Source organism: Rhinopithecus bieti, unplaced genomic scaffold (assembly GCF_001698545.2).
Source record: "Rhinopithecus bieti isolate Rb0 unplaced genomic scaffold, ASM169854v2 scaffold_15006, whole genome shotgun sequence".
Taxonomy (NCBI): domain Eukaryota; kingdom Metazoa; phylum Chordata; class Mammalia; order Primates; family Cercopithecidae; genus Rhinopithecus; species Rhinopithecus bieti.
Genome location: NW_016808074.1, coordinates 416,478 through 432,150, shown reverse-complemented (window position 1 = coordinate 432,150; position 15,673 = coordinate 416,478). Strand labels below are relative to the sequence as shown.

At 48.0% G+C, this 15,673-nt stretch overlaps 1 protein-coding gene across 5 annotated transcripts; it reads left to right on the top strand.

Moving 5' to 3' along the window:
• The first annotated feature begins 4,526 nt into the window (after positions 1-4,526).
• ZIK1 (zinc finger protein interacting with K protein 1) lies at positions 4,527-14,241 on the top strand. Of its 5 annotated transcripts, XM_017885462.1 has the most exons (5): positions 4,528-4,893; positions 5,250-5,938; positions 6,504-6,542; positions 11,011-11,137; positions 12,426-14,241. In XM_017885462.1, exons 2-5 carry the CDS (start codon positions 5,906-5,908, stop codon positions 13,688-13,690), a joined length of 1,464 nt encoding a protein of 487 aa, XP_017740951.1. In that variant the 5' UTR covers positions 4,528-4,893; positions 5,250-5,905; the 3' UTR covers positions 13,691-14,241. The 5 variants fall into 5 exon arrangements, with proteins under 5 accessions (XP_017740952.1, XP_017740953.1, XP_017740951.1 ...); XM_017885461.1 differs by having other exon boundaries at positions 4,528-5,938; XM_017885463.1 differs by lacking the exon at positions 6,504-6,542 and having other exon boundaries at positions 4,527-5,938.
• The last annotated feature ends 1,432 nt before the right edge of the window (positions 14,242-15,673 follow it).

Here is a 15,673-nt window from a genome sequence, read left to right as displayed (position 1 = left end):
ATATATATATATATATATATATCTCTATCAAGTGGTTGCTCCACAGCCTGCTTGATTTCCTTTCCCCCCCAAAAAAGTTTTTTCTTTCTGTACCACATGTCAAGGCTGCAAATTTTCTTTTTTTTTTTTTCTTTTTTGTTTTCTTTGAGATGGAATCTTGCTCTGTCACCCAGGCTGGAGTGCAGTGGCGTGATCTCAGCTCACTGCAAGCTCCGCCTCCCAGGTTCACGCCATTCTCCTGCCTCAGCCTCCCGAGTAGCTGGGACTACAAGTGCCTGCCACCAGGCCTGGCTAATTTTTTGTATTTTTAGTAGAGACAGGGTTTCACCGTGTTAGCCAGGATAGTCTCGATCACCTGACCTCGTGATCCACCCACCTTGGCCTTCCAAAGTGCTGGGATTACAGGCGTGAGCCACCGCGCCTGGCCATGGCTGCAAATTTTCTAATTTTTTTTCTCTGCTTCCCTGTTAAATATAAATTATATCTTTTGGTAATTTATTTGCTGTAGCATCTAGCACAGGCTTTTAGGAGTAGCCAGGCCACATCTTGAAAGCTTTGCTGCTTAGAAATTTCTTCCACCAGCTATCCTTGGTCATTACTCTAAAGTCCAAACTTCCATAGATCTTTAGGGCATAGGCACAATGCAGCCAAGTTCTTTGCTAAGCCATAACACATCTGACCTTTGCTCCAGTTCCCAATACGTTTCTCATTTCCAACTGAGACATCATCATTCTGAACTTCCCTGTCCATATCACTATCAGAATTTTGGTCACAACCATTTAACCAGTGTCTAAGAAGTTCCAAACTTTCCCTCAACTTCCTGTCTTCTTTTGAACCCTCCAAACTCATTCAACCTCTGCTCATTACCCAGTTCCAAAGTTGCTTCCACATTTTCAGGTATCTTTATAGCAATGCCCCCACTCCTCTGTACCAATTTTCTATGTTAAGCCATTCTTGCATTGCTATGAAGAAGTACCTGAGACTGTACTTAGAAAAATTAGAAAATTTGCAGCCATGGCCAGGCGTGGTGGCTCACGCCTGTAATCCCAGCACTTTGGAAGGGCGAGGCAGGTGGATCATGAGGTCAGGTGATCGAGACTATCCTGGCTAACACGGTGAAACCCTGTCTCTACTAAACCTTGTCTCTACTCTTTAATTTATAAAGAAAAGATGTTTACTTGGCTCATGGTTCTGCAAGCTTTACAAAAAGCATGCTGCTGGCATCTGCTTGGCTTCTAGTGAAGCCTCACAGAGCTTCCAATCATAGTGGAAAGTGGAACAGGAGCAAGCACTTCACATGGCAAAAGCAGGTGAGAAAAAGATAGTGGGTGGGGGTGGATGCCACAGACTTTTAAATAACTAGATCTCACAAGAAGTCACTATCACGAAGACAGCACCAAGCCATGAAGGACCACCCCTATGATCCAAACTTCTCCCACCAGGCCCCACCTCCAGCAATGGGGATTACAATTCAACATGAGATTTGGGTGGGGGAAAATATCCAAACTGGTTTCCCTGCAAAATATTCAAAAAGTTTAATCATCTGGAATGATTACAGATACAGTGTTTCGGGGTAAACTCTCTCTAATTGTATTTTCTCTCTGCTTTCATATCACCACAACAATCAGAGAGAGGATGACTTCTGTGACCAAATGTGCAGGGTTGTCCGTACACACCAAGCAATGGAAACCAGCTGGGTATCCTCCAATTCAATTCTGACACTTTCTACCTGATGATAGTGTCAGATCCCACAGGTTGGGGGGTCAGTCCCCAAGACTTCAGACACCAGTTAGTTGCAAGTCTGAACCTCCGGAACTTTTGACCCATCCGACTTCAAGTTGGGGCCTTTACAGTACCCTCTTTGGGTTCAATTAATTTGCTGGAGTGGCTCAGAGAACTAAGGGGAACACTTACTTATGTTTATCAGTTTATTATAAAGGATACAGATGAAGAGATGTGTGGGGTGAGGTATTGGGGAATGGGGCTGCGGCAGCGCTCCTCTCAAGGGGGCACCAGCTGTGGGGAGTCTGTCCCTTGCAGACCTCTGAACTGGCAATGGATGAATAAAATGCACTGAGACACAGATATTCTGCTCTGCCAGTGCAGCTGAGGGTCTGAGCCTGCGTGCAGGCTCCCTGCTGAGTCCTGTAAACAGTTGCGACTCAGCCCTGATCAGCTAATCAGACTTGCATTTATTTGGCGAGATTAATTAACAAAAGCTTGAGTCAACACCTTTAGAGGGTAATTGACATTGTGGGCTTCCCGAGTAAAAAGCACTTAAGCAGCAGTGGTACATCAAAGGTTAGTTTTAAGATCATGTGAGTAAACAAGCTAGCTAGGTAAACTACTCTGCTTTCCAAGATCAGGTTGCCTTCAACCATATCTATTACCGAAGCTAATGCAAACTTCTCGCCCTTCTAGTAAGATTTTTGTCTATCTCTAGATCTCTAATGTTTTTCCTACCAGCCTGATTGAATCCCAACAGGGCACTGAGCTTCCATGCCCTCCCAGGTGCACCATCCTCCAGGAGCCTCCACATGTTCAGCTATCAGGAAGCTCCCTGGACCATGTCGTCTTGGATTGTTATGGAAGCTTCTTGATGTTAGCATTCCTTCCCCCATTATATTGCATAGGTCTCCCTCTGGGGAGGGTGTAAGACCACAATCAGAAAGGTGAACAAAGATTAGAGTTCTGCCTTGGGGCAGGTGAAAGGAGGGAAGGAGAGACATTCCTGTTCCTGAATCTAGCCCCTGAGGTATAACGAACTCAACATATGGGGATAGTTAATGGGTGAAAAAATATAGTCAGATAGAAGGAATAAGACATAGTATTTGATAGCACAAGAGGGTGACTACAGTCAACAATAATCTATTGTAGAATTAAACATAATTAAGAGTATAACTAGAATGCTTGTAACACAAAAAAATGATAAATGCTTGAGGTGATGAATACCATTTACCCCAATGTGATTATTACAGACTGTATGCCTGTATCAAACTATGCCATGTAACCCATAAATATATACACCTACTATGTACCCCTAAAGACTAAAGATAAGAAATCAAAAAAATAAAGACAGGATGGAGCTAAACCTGCGCCCTCTGGTATGTTCTACCTGCAGGTGGAGCTGGCCTCTGCTGTCTTCAGTCCCTTGCTAGATGTCATGGTCCTTGAGGTTAACACTCCCCCATACCATTTGGTACCTGTGGAGTCCCTTGGGATTAACTGGGTGAACAGCAATAGAAGTTAGTAGACTTTATGAATGACACTGCCAAGCTGTACTTGAATAGCTGTGCCAAAGAGACAAACACAGAAAGAAAACACAAAACAACCCATGCACATCCTCAGGGCTTCACACTTTCTTGCACTCTATCTTCAATGATTTTTAGCTTTCTCTTTAGATACTTATTGACTGTTGGTCTCACCTAAGTTTAGCTATAGATGGAGTTTATTACTGCTTTGTGATCACTGGCAGCCCCCCTCATCTCTGGCTGGGCTTCTCCCTGAAGGACTGGGCCTCAGGAGCAGGTGGGTCTTTTGTCCCCTGGGCATGCCACACAGAGCAGGTTAACCTAGCTAGGCTATCCCTTCTCCCCAAGTTATCCAGGCAATCCCACTAGTTCTATGCCTAGATGGACACACATGCTTGAAGTTTGGGGAGCCATGTGTGATCTGATATGGCAACTCTGAGAGGACAGTGAGGGTAAGGGCATGTGTTAGGTGGCCATTGTGGGGGCTGCTGGCCTCTGGGACCAGAGGGTAGTGAAGGGCAGAACGGTGGCACCGAGAGAGTGCCAGTGTTACTAAGGAAAAGGGTTGCTGTCCGATGCACACAGAAGCAGTACCATGGCAGCAGGTTTTTGAGAAAAGCAAACCTTTATTGCAAATCCACAAACAAGAAGACAGGAGTCCAGCTCAAATGCGTCTCCCCAGTATGGGGTTTGGGGCAGCTTTTAAGGATTAGGAAGGATAGGTTGGTAAGCACTGGAAGGGTGGATTTTGATTGGAAGGACTTCAAACAAATCTATTGATGGCAAGGCGGGGACAGGGGTGTTATCACCCAAGATTCAGAGACAACAGACCCCTTGCTTTCAGAAGTGTTTCAACACTTGGGTTCCGGCCATAGCCCGGTATTTTGGTTTCCTGGTGGTGGCAGGGTGGAGTCTGGTAGGTGAGACTTCAGCTCCAGGTGTTGGGTCAATGTTTTCTTTTCTTTTCATTTTATCTATCTATCTATCTATCTATCTATCTATCTATCTATCTATCTATCTATCCATCCATCCATCCATCCAGACAGGGTCTGGCTCTGTTGCCCAGGCTGGAGTGCAGTGGCATAATCATAACTCACTGTAACCACGATCTCCTGGGCCCAAGCGATCCTCCCACCTCAGCATTCTGAGTAGCTAGGATTACAGGTGCACCACCACACCCGGGTAATTTTTTATTTTTTGTAGAGACAGGGTCTAGCTATGTTGCCCAAGTGATCCTTCCACCTCAGCATCCCAGTGTGCTTGGATTACAGGCATGAGCCACCGCGCTGGGCCTGACATTTTTCTTTTCTGCACATTCTCTAGCTATATAACTTGCAACTCTTTAGCTCTGTGCCTGCAAAATAACTGGACATTCTGTTACCAACAGAGGACGGCCAGATGAGACTGGTCCAGCGGTTATACCTGCACCTTCGTGGAGGCCGTTAAGAGTATCCCTAAAGGCCGAGTCAGCTGCTGTAAGGCAGAGCATGGATTTCCCCTCGGGGACTAAATCCCATTCTTGGGCTCCAGAGGCCTTGTTCCTACCACTGTACGCCACCGCGTGGGGTGCCCTGGAAACCCGCCTACCTCCCTACTGTCCTGAGGGTGGACGGAGATGGTCTTAGCAGGTGTGGGAGATGAGGTAGGAGATGTCTTCAGTGGGGTCCAAGGCTCATCTGGACCCAGTTGTCAGCCAAGGGGCGGTGGAGGGGGCGTCAGAAAACGCAGGAGCGGCTCCCAGACCCAGGAGGGGACTCAGGGAAGCAGAGGCACTTTCCTCGGCCGCTCCGGGGCCTCCCCAGCTTGCCCTCCCCTAGAGAAGACGTCCCCGGGAGAGAGCTGCCCAGGACCCCTTCCCATGGGACGTCTCGGCCCCGCCTCCCTCATCTGGGGACAGTCCAGGGGCTCAGAGCAGGAGTAGCGCGGGCGCGGTCCCCACGTGGCCTCCCGGAACATCTGCCCACAGCGCGACACCTAGATCGCTCCTGTCTTTCACAGAACATCCTCGGCCCCGGCACGGCCTCGAACGCCTTGACCCCGCAGGGGAGGGGGACGAAGCTCCTTCGCTCCCGCAGGGGCGTCGAATACCTGTGGATCCGGCCTCGGCTTCCCGAGCCTGAATCAATGCCTCTAATCACGTGGGCGCTCAGCCGCGACGGGACCACAGAAATGGACCAGCGGCCCGTTTAAGGAGCGACAAGGCCCAGCCCTCTCCTGGACTGTGGCGACGCCTTCTCCCTGCGCCCCCAGCGCGGCCGCTTGGCTTTTGTTTGAGGTGACTTCTGGCCGCAGCATCCCTTCGGGCACCCTGGGTGCCGGGGGAACTACATTACCCAGAAGGTTTTGTCTCCAGCGGCAGAGATGCTGAGCCAATCCGCGCTGAGAAAAGGGTCGTTTCCGCTTTGAGACCACTAGGTCGGGGAGGTACTTCCTGTATCACTTCAGTGGCGGTCATTTTTGCAGCGCTTGGGTGCATCCAGATCGTCAGAGCTTTGGGAGCGCTTTGTTTGGCGAGAGAGTCCGAAGGCGCGAGGGGAGGGTTCCTCCCGCTGAACAGTCGGGGGTCTAAGCGTCGGCGGCGGCGGGGTTGACGGCTTTGCCCAGGTCCCCGCGCCCGTCGCTGTCGGTCCCGGGCCCGCTCTGCCCAGACTCCGATGGCTGCGGCTGCGCTGAGGGCCCCGACTCAGGTGAGCGCTGCGTCCACTGGACCTCAACCTCCTTCATCCTCACTCAAATTCTAAGGCCCAGTAAGGGGTGCCTTCTTGGGTCGCTAGGGTCGAGATCCTCATGTCCAGTACAATGGGGGCTCGTGGGTGGGGTCCCTATTTCCAGAACTTGGGTGATGAGGCATGGAAGAAGGTGACAGGCAAAGGGACCGGCGTTTCTAAACTCTTGGAGATGGAGTGAAGACTGCCAAGGTGAGGAGTTTTCCCTCAATTCTTAGGATGCTAGGAGCTGTGGAGAGTTGTGTACAGAAGCCACGTATGGTCTGAGTTAGGTCTGAGTTTTCCAAAACCTCATGGAGTTAGACTAGAACAGAGTGGAATAACACAGAATCACAGGGAGATTGAGTTCTTGTGCAAGGTCCCACAGTTGCTAAGAGTTAGCACTGAGGACTGGAAAGCTGAGGCTCAGAAATAATGCAGACATCCTCAGTCCATCTGGCTCTGGCCTGGTCAGGAATCCAGGGAAGCCTGAATCAGTAGAGCCCTGTATGGTCACCTGCCTTTCATGATCTTTGGCTTTCCACAGGTGACTGTGTCTCCAGAAACACATATGGACCTCACAAAGGTGAGTGGAGGGTGTCCTGGGCCCTCACTGGTCCTGGCCCCATCCTGGGGTTTTTTCATGTATCTTTTTTGCCACCATCCAGTTCTTTGACCTAAGGACTCTTCACAAACCCCAAGCTTGACATCCTGATTCTAGACTGGTGGTTATTTGTAGACGTTCTTATTGCTGGCAGACAATGGAATGAGGTGTGAAAGGTTGTCCCGCCTAGGTACGATAATGTGTAAAGTTGGCAGTGAAGCTGAGCTGGTTCAGGGGAACCCAACTCTCCTTTCTTTCTCATGGGAATTCAGAGCAGCAGGGCAGGACTCAGGTCTGGAATGGCTCTGAGAAATTGGGTGTTTTTTTCTGGAGGTGATGGGAACAATGGGAGGTTTAGAGAAGAGGAGGGAGGTTATCTGGCACTGGTCTCATCAGGTTCACTGTTAATGCAGCATAGAGAATACTCTGTGGGTGTGATGGAGGCAACCAGGGAGGAAGCTACTGCAGTGGCCAAGGTGAGTTTTGATAGTGGCTTCACCAGTGTGGTGGCCGTGAAGGTAGAAGAAGTGGCTGGATTCTGGGTCAGATTTTTAATTAGGCCTGCTTGCATTTTCAGATTTTGAGGGTAAGAGATAGTAGTCAAGCATTACTCCAGGCATTTTGAGTTTAGCATCTGGGAGGATGGAAGCTCCATCAAATAGCATGTAATAGGATTGATCTTATTTTTGTTTTATTATTTTTTTAGACAGAGTCTCACTTTGTCACTCAGACCGAGCAGTGGCTCGATCTTGGCTCATTGCAACCTCCACCTCCCAGGTTCAAGCAATCCTCCTGCCTCAGCCTCCTGAGTAGTTGGGACTACAGACACATAGTACCATGACCTTTTTTTTCTTTTTTTTAGTAGAGACAGGGTTTCACCATGTTGACCAGGCTGGTCTCGAACTCCTGACCTCAGGTGATCCACTCGTCTTGGCCTCCCAAAGTGCTGGGATTACAGGCATGAGCCACCATGCCCAGCCGATTAATTTTCATTAAGGATAACAGGAGTTCTGTCTTTAGCTATTATAGTCTGAGATGTTCCAAAGAGTGATATATGGAGACATCAAGTGAGTAGCTGTCCATGTACATCTGGAATTCTAGAAGTGGTTTAAGATGGAGAAATCCAGGCCGGGCACGGGGTGGCCTCAAGCCCCTGTAATCCCAGCCACTTTGGGAGGCCCGAGACGGGCGGATCACGAAGGTCCAGAGATTGAGACCCATCCGGCTAACACGTGAACCGCGGTCTTCTACTAAAACTAAAAAAACTAGCCCGGGGCGACCGTGGTGCCGCCTGTGGTCCCAGCTACTCGGGAGGCCCTGAAGGCAGGAGAATGGGCGGGAACCCAAGAGGCCGATTGGCAAGTGAGCTGAGATCCGGCCACTGCACTCCAGCCCGGGCGGCAGAGCGAGACTCGTCTCAAAAAAAAAATAAAAAAAAAAAAAAAAGATGGAGAAATCCAAATGGTGGTGGCCAGTGTTTGGCCCAGAGTAGCTGTGGGTCACAATTAGGAGTGGGTAATCCTGGGTCATGAAGGTAATGCTATTAATAACCCAGGAAAGGGCTGGGCGTGGTGGTTCACACCTGTAATTTCAGCACTTTGGGAGGCCAAGGCAGGCGAATCACTTGAGGTCAGGAGTTCTAGACCAGCATGGCCAACATGGTGAAACTCTGTCTCCACTAAAAATACAAAAATTTGCCAGGCATGGTGGCGGGCACCTGTAATCCCAGCTACCACGGAGGCCGAGGCAGGAGAATTGCTTGAGCCTGGGAGGCAGAGGTTGCAGTGAGCCAAGATCACACCACTGCACTCCAGCCTGGGTGACAGAGTGAGACTCCATCTCAAAAAACAAACAAACAAACAAAAAAACAGAAAAGGAAAGGTCAGGGCTATGACTGTGTCTCGTGCTTGGACACGTGGTAGAGGTGGTGAACATCACAAACAGTTGTGGAAGAAAAGTGGTCATGGGAAGATTGTAGGAAAGAGGATGATCTGGTATATTAGTCCGTTTTCACGCTGCTGATAAAGACAAGTCTCTAGGAAGTTCCAGACTTTCCCACATATTCCTGTCTTCTTCTCAGCCCTCCAAACTGTTCCAACCTCTGCCTGTTACCCAGTTCCAAAATCGCTTCCACATTTTCAGTTATCTTTACAGCAGAGCCCCACTTTACTCATACGGATTTACTATATTAGTCCATTTTCACGCTGCTGATAAAGATGTGCTCGAGAGTAGGTAATTTGTAAGGAAAAAGCGGTTTAATGGGCCGGGCACGGTGGCTCAAGCCTGTAATCCCAGCACTTTGGGAGGCCGAGACGGGCGGATCACGAGGTCAGGAGATCGAGACCATCCTGGCTAACCCGGTGAAACCCCGTCTCTACTAAAAAATACAAAAAACTAGCCGGGCGAGGTGGCAGGCGCCTGTAGTCCCAGCTACTCGGGAGGCTGAGGCAGGAGAATGGCGTAAACCTGGGAGGCGGAGCTTGCAGTGAGCTGAGATCCGGCCACTGCACTCCAGCCTGGGCGACAGAGCGAGACTCCGTCTCAAAAAAAAAAAAAAAAAAAAAAAGAGGTTTAATGGACTCATGATTCCATGTGGCTGGGAAGGCCTCCCAATTATGGCAGAGGGCGCGAGGCTCGTCTTGCACGGCGGCAGATGAGAGAATTTGTTCAGGGGAACTCCCCCCTTATAAAACCATCAAATCTTATGAGACTTATTTACTATCATGAGAGCAGTATGGGAAAGACCTGCCCCCAAGATTTGATTACCTCCCACCAGGTCCCTCCCATGACGTGGGAATTGTGGGAGCTACAATTCAAGATGAGATTTGGGTGGGGACACAGCCAAACCATATCATCTGGTAAGTGGTCAAGGCTTCCAAGGCATTGAGGACATAAGACAGACATGGAGACAAAGAAATAATTGGTAGAAGATGACACTGAGGCCAGGTACAGTGGACTGTGTCCCTGCAAAATTCATATGCTTAAACACTAATTCCAGTGTGATGGTATTTGGAGGTTGGGCCTTTGGGAGATAATTAGGTCATGAGGGTGAAGCCCTAATGAATGGGATTAGTGAGTGCTCTTAAACAAAGAGGCCAGAGAGCTACTACCTAGTGTTCTTTCCACCAAGTGAGGATATAAGAAGTCAGCAGTCTACAACCTGGAAAGAGCCCCCACCAGAACCTGACCATGCTGGCACTCTGATCTCAGGCTTCCCGCCTGCAGATCTCTCTTTCTTTTTTTTTTTTTTTTTTTTGAGATGGAGTCTCGCTCTGTCGCCCAGGCTGGAGTGCAGTGGCCGGATCTCAGCTCACTGCAAGCTCTGCCTCCGGGGTTCACGCCATTCTCCTGTCTCAGCCTCCAGAGTAGCTGGGACTACAGGCGCCTGCCACCTCGCCCAGCTAGTTTTTTGTATTTTTTAGTAGAGACGGGGTTTCACCATGTTAGCCAGGATGGTCTCGATCTCCTGACCTCGTGATCCACCCGTCTTGGCCTCCCAAAGTGCTGGGATTACAGGCTTGAGCTACCGCGCCTGGCCCCGCCTGCAGATCTCTGAGAAATAAATTTCTGTTGTTGATAAGCCACCCAGTTTGTGGTATTATGCTAGCAGCCCAAACTGACGAAAACACTAGGACTAGTGCTTATTCACCATGGTAAAAACTCACCAGGAATTTGTTGTGACCCTTGATGTGTCTGGGGAAGGTGTCAGTCAAGCAGTTGAATAAGTTTAGTAGTACAAGTGTTCATCTGTATGAGTCATTAGGTTGGAGGTAGAGAGCCACTGAGAGCCTGTGCCACTGAGGGCACTGATTTTGAAAGAGGGTTAAGAGGTGAGAGGAAGGTTGTTGACTGAAGAGGGGACATCAAGTACAGCACAAGTGGAGGACGGTCATCAGTGTCTGACATCAGTGATTCTTGGTGGCTGAGGTTGAAGCAAGGAACAGAGTCAGGAAGATAGCCCTTCAGAGCAGGATGGGGGCTGTCTATGACAGGAACCATCAGAGGTCTGTGTAGCACTGAATGCTGTCTCAATTTGGTGGGCAGAAGGGTTGAGGTGGCTATGGGAGTGAGACTGAGCGAGAATGGTTCAAAGAATGATGTGCACATGGAGAGGGAATGTGAACTGAAGGACCCAGGCCCCTGGCATTGAGGACTTAAGGGTGAAAGGTGAACCCACATTTGATTGTGTCTAGGAGGCACTATCTGAAAGATTCTTGGGGAACTGCCTGACAAGGGATACACCCCTACATACTGGGCCCAAAGTTTCGATGTGGTGCATCCTGCCCACCTCCTGATTGGTACTGTAGAAGGATACAGGGATCACCATGAAGAGAGAGTGGGCATCTGTGTCACCAGGGTGTGTATTTCCTTAAGGTGGGGATGAATGAGTGGGTGGATGAACTTGATGTGGAGGCGTTGATTGTGGAGTGACCTGTCCCCATCATGACAGGGCTGTGTGACCTTTGAGGACATCGCCATTTACTTCTCACAGGAAGAGTGGGGACTTCTTGATGAGGCTCAGAGACTCCTGTACCTTGAAGTGATGCTGGAGAACTTTGCCCTTGTAGCCTCACTGGGTAAGGCCCTAACACCAACTCCAGTGTCTTGGTCTGTCTATGCTCTTTTGCTGACTTCCCCACTCTCTTGGGATATGTGCTATGGGGGCCAGCACTGTGCACTGCCTGAGCAGCCCTAACACCTGCTGCCCAGTGGTCTGGGAAGTAGGTGTTCTTCAGTCAGCCAAATGGATCTCTCTTGCTTGCTCTCTTCTTGGCTGGGTGCCTGTGTTCAGATCCATGACACCTTGTGTCCCAAGTTCCCTGCACCCCCATCTGCTAGCTGACATTTTCTTGTGGCTACCTGTGTCATGATTGTAGTCATTGTCATGGTCTATACTTATGGGGACAGTGGGCTCTTCTTACTCCTTCTAGTTTGTTTGTTTAATGATATTAAGTTTCTTTCCCATGGGCTCTTGTGTGCTGAGTCGTTCTGCATTAGTGCTGATCACTCACACGTTCTGTCTTTCTGGTAGGACTTGGCTTCATGAAGGTCCCACACAGCTAGACAATTGAGGGTGTGTGGAGAAACCTGGTTGCTTTATAGGGTGAACATGGTCTCAGAGAAGGCCTGGGCTTATTGACTGGCAGCTGGTTGGGGGCATGATATCCAGGCTGTTTTCAGGTCACATAAGGAGCCTGTCCTGTCTTCACCACTGTTTGGGTGCACATGCCATTGGCCAAACCTCATTTCTGTATTTTCTTCCTTGTACTTGACACTTTTCTGTCTTATTATTTTTATCTATGACTTCTAGCACCTGGCTACCTCCACCTTTCTGATCTTCATGCATCATCTGCTCCTCTGCACTACTCCCTCTGCAATGTTTTCCAACATTGACACAAACATAATGTCTCATGAAGTATGTATGTATGATTACATGAAGATATGTGATCATATGACTTGCTACTCAGTTTCAATTGTATTTTCCTGGGCTTGGGCACAGTCAACCTTCTGCACAGCATGCAGGTGTCACCAGCAGACAAGGTCCTCCTGAACACTATGTGGTGAGTTTTAGGAATTGGAAGGCTACTCAAGGATAACTTTTGAGGCTGTTGGTAGAGGAATGGTTTGAAGACAATGCCATTCCCTGTCCTCCATCCCATCCTTGTGTCCTTTATTTGGTGAGGCCTCCCTCATTCTGTGATCTTTAAAGATCCAGTATTGCAAAGCAACCCCTTCCTCAACCTGCCCTCAGCTCTATTATCCTCAAAACAAACCTGGTGAATCATTCCTTTGGTATGTGTGTAATGGGGCTTCCTGCTCTCAGCATAGTCAATGTATATTTCATCAGCAGTTCTCTGCTTTCAGGTTGTAGCCATGGAACAGAAGATGAAGAGACACCTTCTGAGCAGAATGTTTCTGTAAGAGTGTCACAGTCAAAGGCAGGTTCATCCACACAGAAGACTCAATCCTGTGAGATGTGTGTCCCAGTCCTGAAAGATATTTTGCATCTGGCTGATCTCCCTGGGCAGAAACCATACTTGGTTGGAGAATGTACAAACCATCACCAGCACCAGAAGCATCACAGTGCAAAGAAATCCTTGAAGAGGGACATGGACAGAGCCTCATATGTGAAGCGCTGCCTATTCCGTATGTCATTGAAGCCCTTTCGCAAATGGGAGGTTGGAAAGGACCTCCCAGCCATGTTGGGCCTTCTGAGGTCCCTGGTCTTTCCTGGAGGCAAGAAACCCAACACAATTACTGAATGTGGGGAGGACGTTTGCAGTCAAAAAAGTCATTACAAGTCAGGTGAATGTGGGAAGGCTTCCAGGCACAAACACACTCCTGTTCATCATCCAAGAGTTTACACTGGAAAAAAGCTTTACGAGTGTAGCAAATGTGGGAAAGCCTTCCGTGGCAAGTACTCACTTGTTCAGCACCAGAGAGTCCATACTGGAGAAAGGCCTTGGGAGTGCAGTGAATGTGGAAAATTCTTTAGCCAAACCTCCCACCTGAATGACCATCGGAGAATCCACACTGGAGAAAGGCCTTATGAGTGCAGCGAATGTGGAAAATTATTTAGACAAAACTCCAGCCTTGTTGACCACCAGAAAATACACACTGGAGCAAGGCCTTATGAGTGCAGCCAGTGTGGGAAATCCTTTAGCCAAAAAGCCACCCTTGTTAAACACCAAAGAGTTCACACTGGAGAAAGGCCTTATAAGTGTGGTGAATGTGGTAATTCCTTTAGTCAAAGTGCCATTCTTAATCAACACCGAAGAATTCACACTGGAGCAAAGCCTTATGAGTGTGGCCAGTGTGGGAAATCCTTTAGTCAAAAAGCTACCCTCATTAAACATCAGAGAGTTCACACTGGAGAAAGGCCTTATAAGTGTGGTGAATGTGGGAAATCCTTTAGTCAAAGCTCCATCCTTATTCAACACCGGAGAATTCATACTGGAGCAAGGCCTTATGAGTGTGGCCAGTGTGGAAAGTCCTTTAGCCAAAAGTCAGGCCTCATTCAACACCAAGTGGTTCACACTGGAGAAAGGCCTTATGAGTGCGACAAATGTGGGAATTCCTTTAGCCAATGCTCCAGCCTCATACATCACCAAAAATGCCATAACACATAGAGGCCTCATGAATGCAGCAAATGTGGAAGCGTCTGCAACTCAAGATCTATCATCATGTAGCTCCTGAAAGTCCACACGTAGGTAGAGCCTTAGACCTACAGGGAATGTGCTGCCTCCGTAGTACTGTAGCAGTAGAGGGCCTTTGTGAGGAAGCCATCTGCCTAAAGTTGAACCTCATTCTTCCTTGTTTCTCTGGTAGAAACCATCTACCCTCTGCCACCTTGCACAGTGGGCATTGGTCACACTGATGTGCTAAGGCAAGGCAGACATTTGTGTGTTCTCTTAGTCTTTGGAGGAAATCTTGAGCAATCTAAGCCTTTAGAGAAAATTCATTCTTTTTTCTGACTGATCACAGCATACATGTGACCCAGTTTTGGTCAGGAGGGCCCAGCCTTGGTTCTGCTGGACGCTTATGTGCAAGGATTCCCTTTTTGTAAATTCTTGGTCTCACATGATACCTGGTCATTCTAGCCTCCAAGTCACCGCCTGGTGAATGGCTGCCTCATATTGCTCCAGTTTGTGCACTAATAAAAGCCTTATATTTGAATCTACTTGTAGTCTTGGGGTTTTGTTTACTGTGTGGGGTGGCTGGGAAACAGGTTTCAACTCTATATGAAGGAATGGACAGCTTTTGTGGGCCTCTGCAGGAAAAGTAAGATGACAGAGTAATTCTCATTCTGGTTTTGGTCCTACTTGCTTTGCTACCTAAAATCTCCTAGGAAACAATGCAAGGTTTTGGTTATTCTAATTTGTGGCCTGGATCCCTATTCTTTCTGTGAGACTAGAGGTCATCCTGAGGAGAGGCCAGCTGTTATGACAAGCACCTGTGCTTCAGGGAATAGGACAATTTTATTCTATTGTTTCCAGAGGATGTCATATGATGCCCAGTGCTGTTGAGATTTTCATGGGGTTCTATAAGGAGACATGCCCTGATATCAAACATTGCATAGGCTGATGTCACTCAGAAGACAATGGGAGTCACGTGTGAACTGTAATTGGTACAGAAATACTGGGTATTTCTGTACTCTGTGTACTGTAGCAAGCTAGTTGGAATGTGCCTCTTGTAAAAGTACATTTACAAATCTTTCCGTGACTGTGGCTTTGAGCAGTCATAGGACCTAGAAATCTCTGAATGTCCAATAGCTTAGGTTATTGTCAGCAAAAATAAAGATTTTTTTTTGTTTTGTTTTAATTGTTGGCTTTCTAGGTTGTTCACCTCAAGTTCATTGCTGTAGAGGTAGAAAAAGGAGGATAAAGATAATAGAAGTCCTATAGGCCAGGGATGTATTGATAGCTCTTGTGATTTCCACCAGTGTTGCTGTTGTCTCAAATTGCCACAGCCTTCATTGCTTGCCAACATTTCCTGCACGGAGGGACGCATGGTTGCCTTTCCCCAGGCCTGAAGAGAGAGTGCAGTCAACATGAGATTGCAAGGCATTCTGGTTTTTGAAAGGTGGGAGATCAGATACTTTACTTTGAAACATGTTTTACAAACTTTCTTGATGTATAAGTGACGTGCCATAGTTTACATCCATTTATGGTGTATAATTTGAAGAGTTTGTCATATAAGCCTGTGAAACCATGATAATCATGATCATGAACATATTCATGATTCACCTTTTGTTGTTTTACAATCTCTGCGTGCACTTTCCAGGCCTTCAGGAGTCCTGTCATTTACTTTCCCTACAGGAGAATAGTTTGTGTTTTCTAGGATTTTGTGTGAATTGAATCATAAAAGACTCCATTTTTCCTGATGATGCACAATTTTTTTTTTTTTTTGAGATGGAGTCTCACTCTGTCACCAGGCTGGAGTGCAGTGGCGTGATCTTGGCTCACTCCAACCTCTGCCTCCTGGGTTCCAGCGATTCTCCTGCCCCAGCCTCCTGAGAAGCTGGGACTACAGCCATGCGCCACCATGCCCAACTAATTTTTGTATTTTTAGTAGAAATGTGGTTTCACCATGTTGGCCAGGATGGTCTCGAT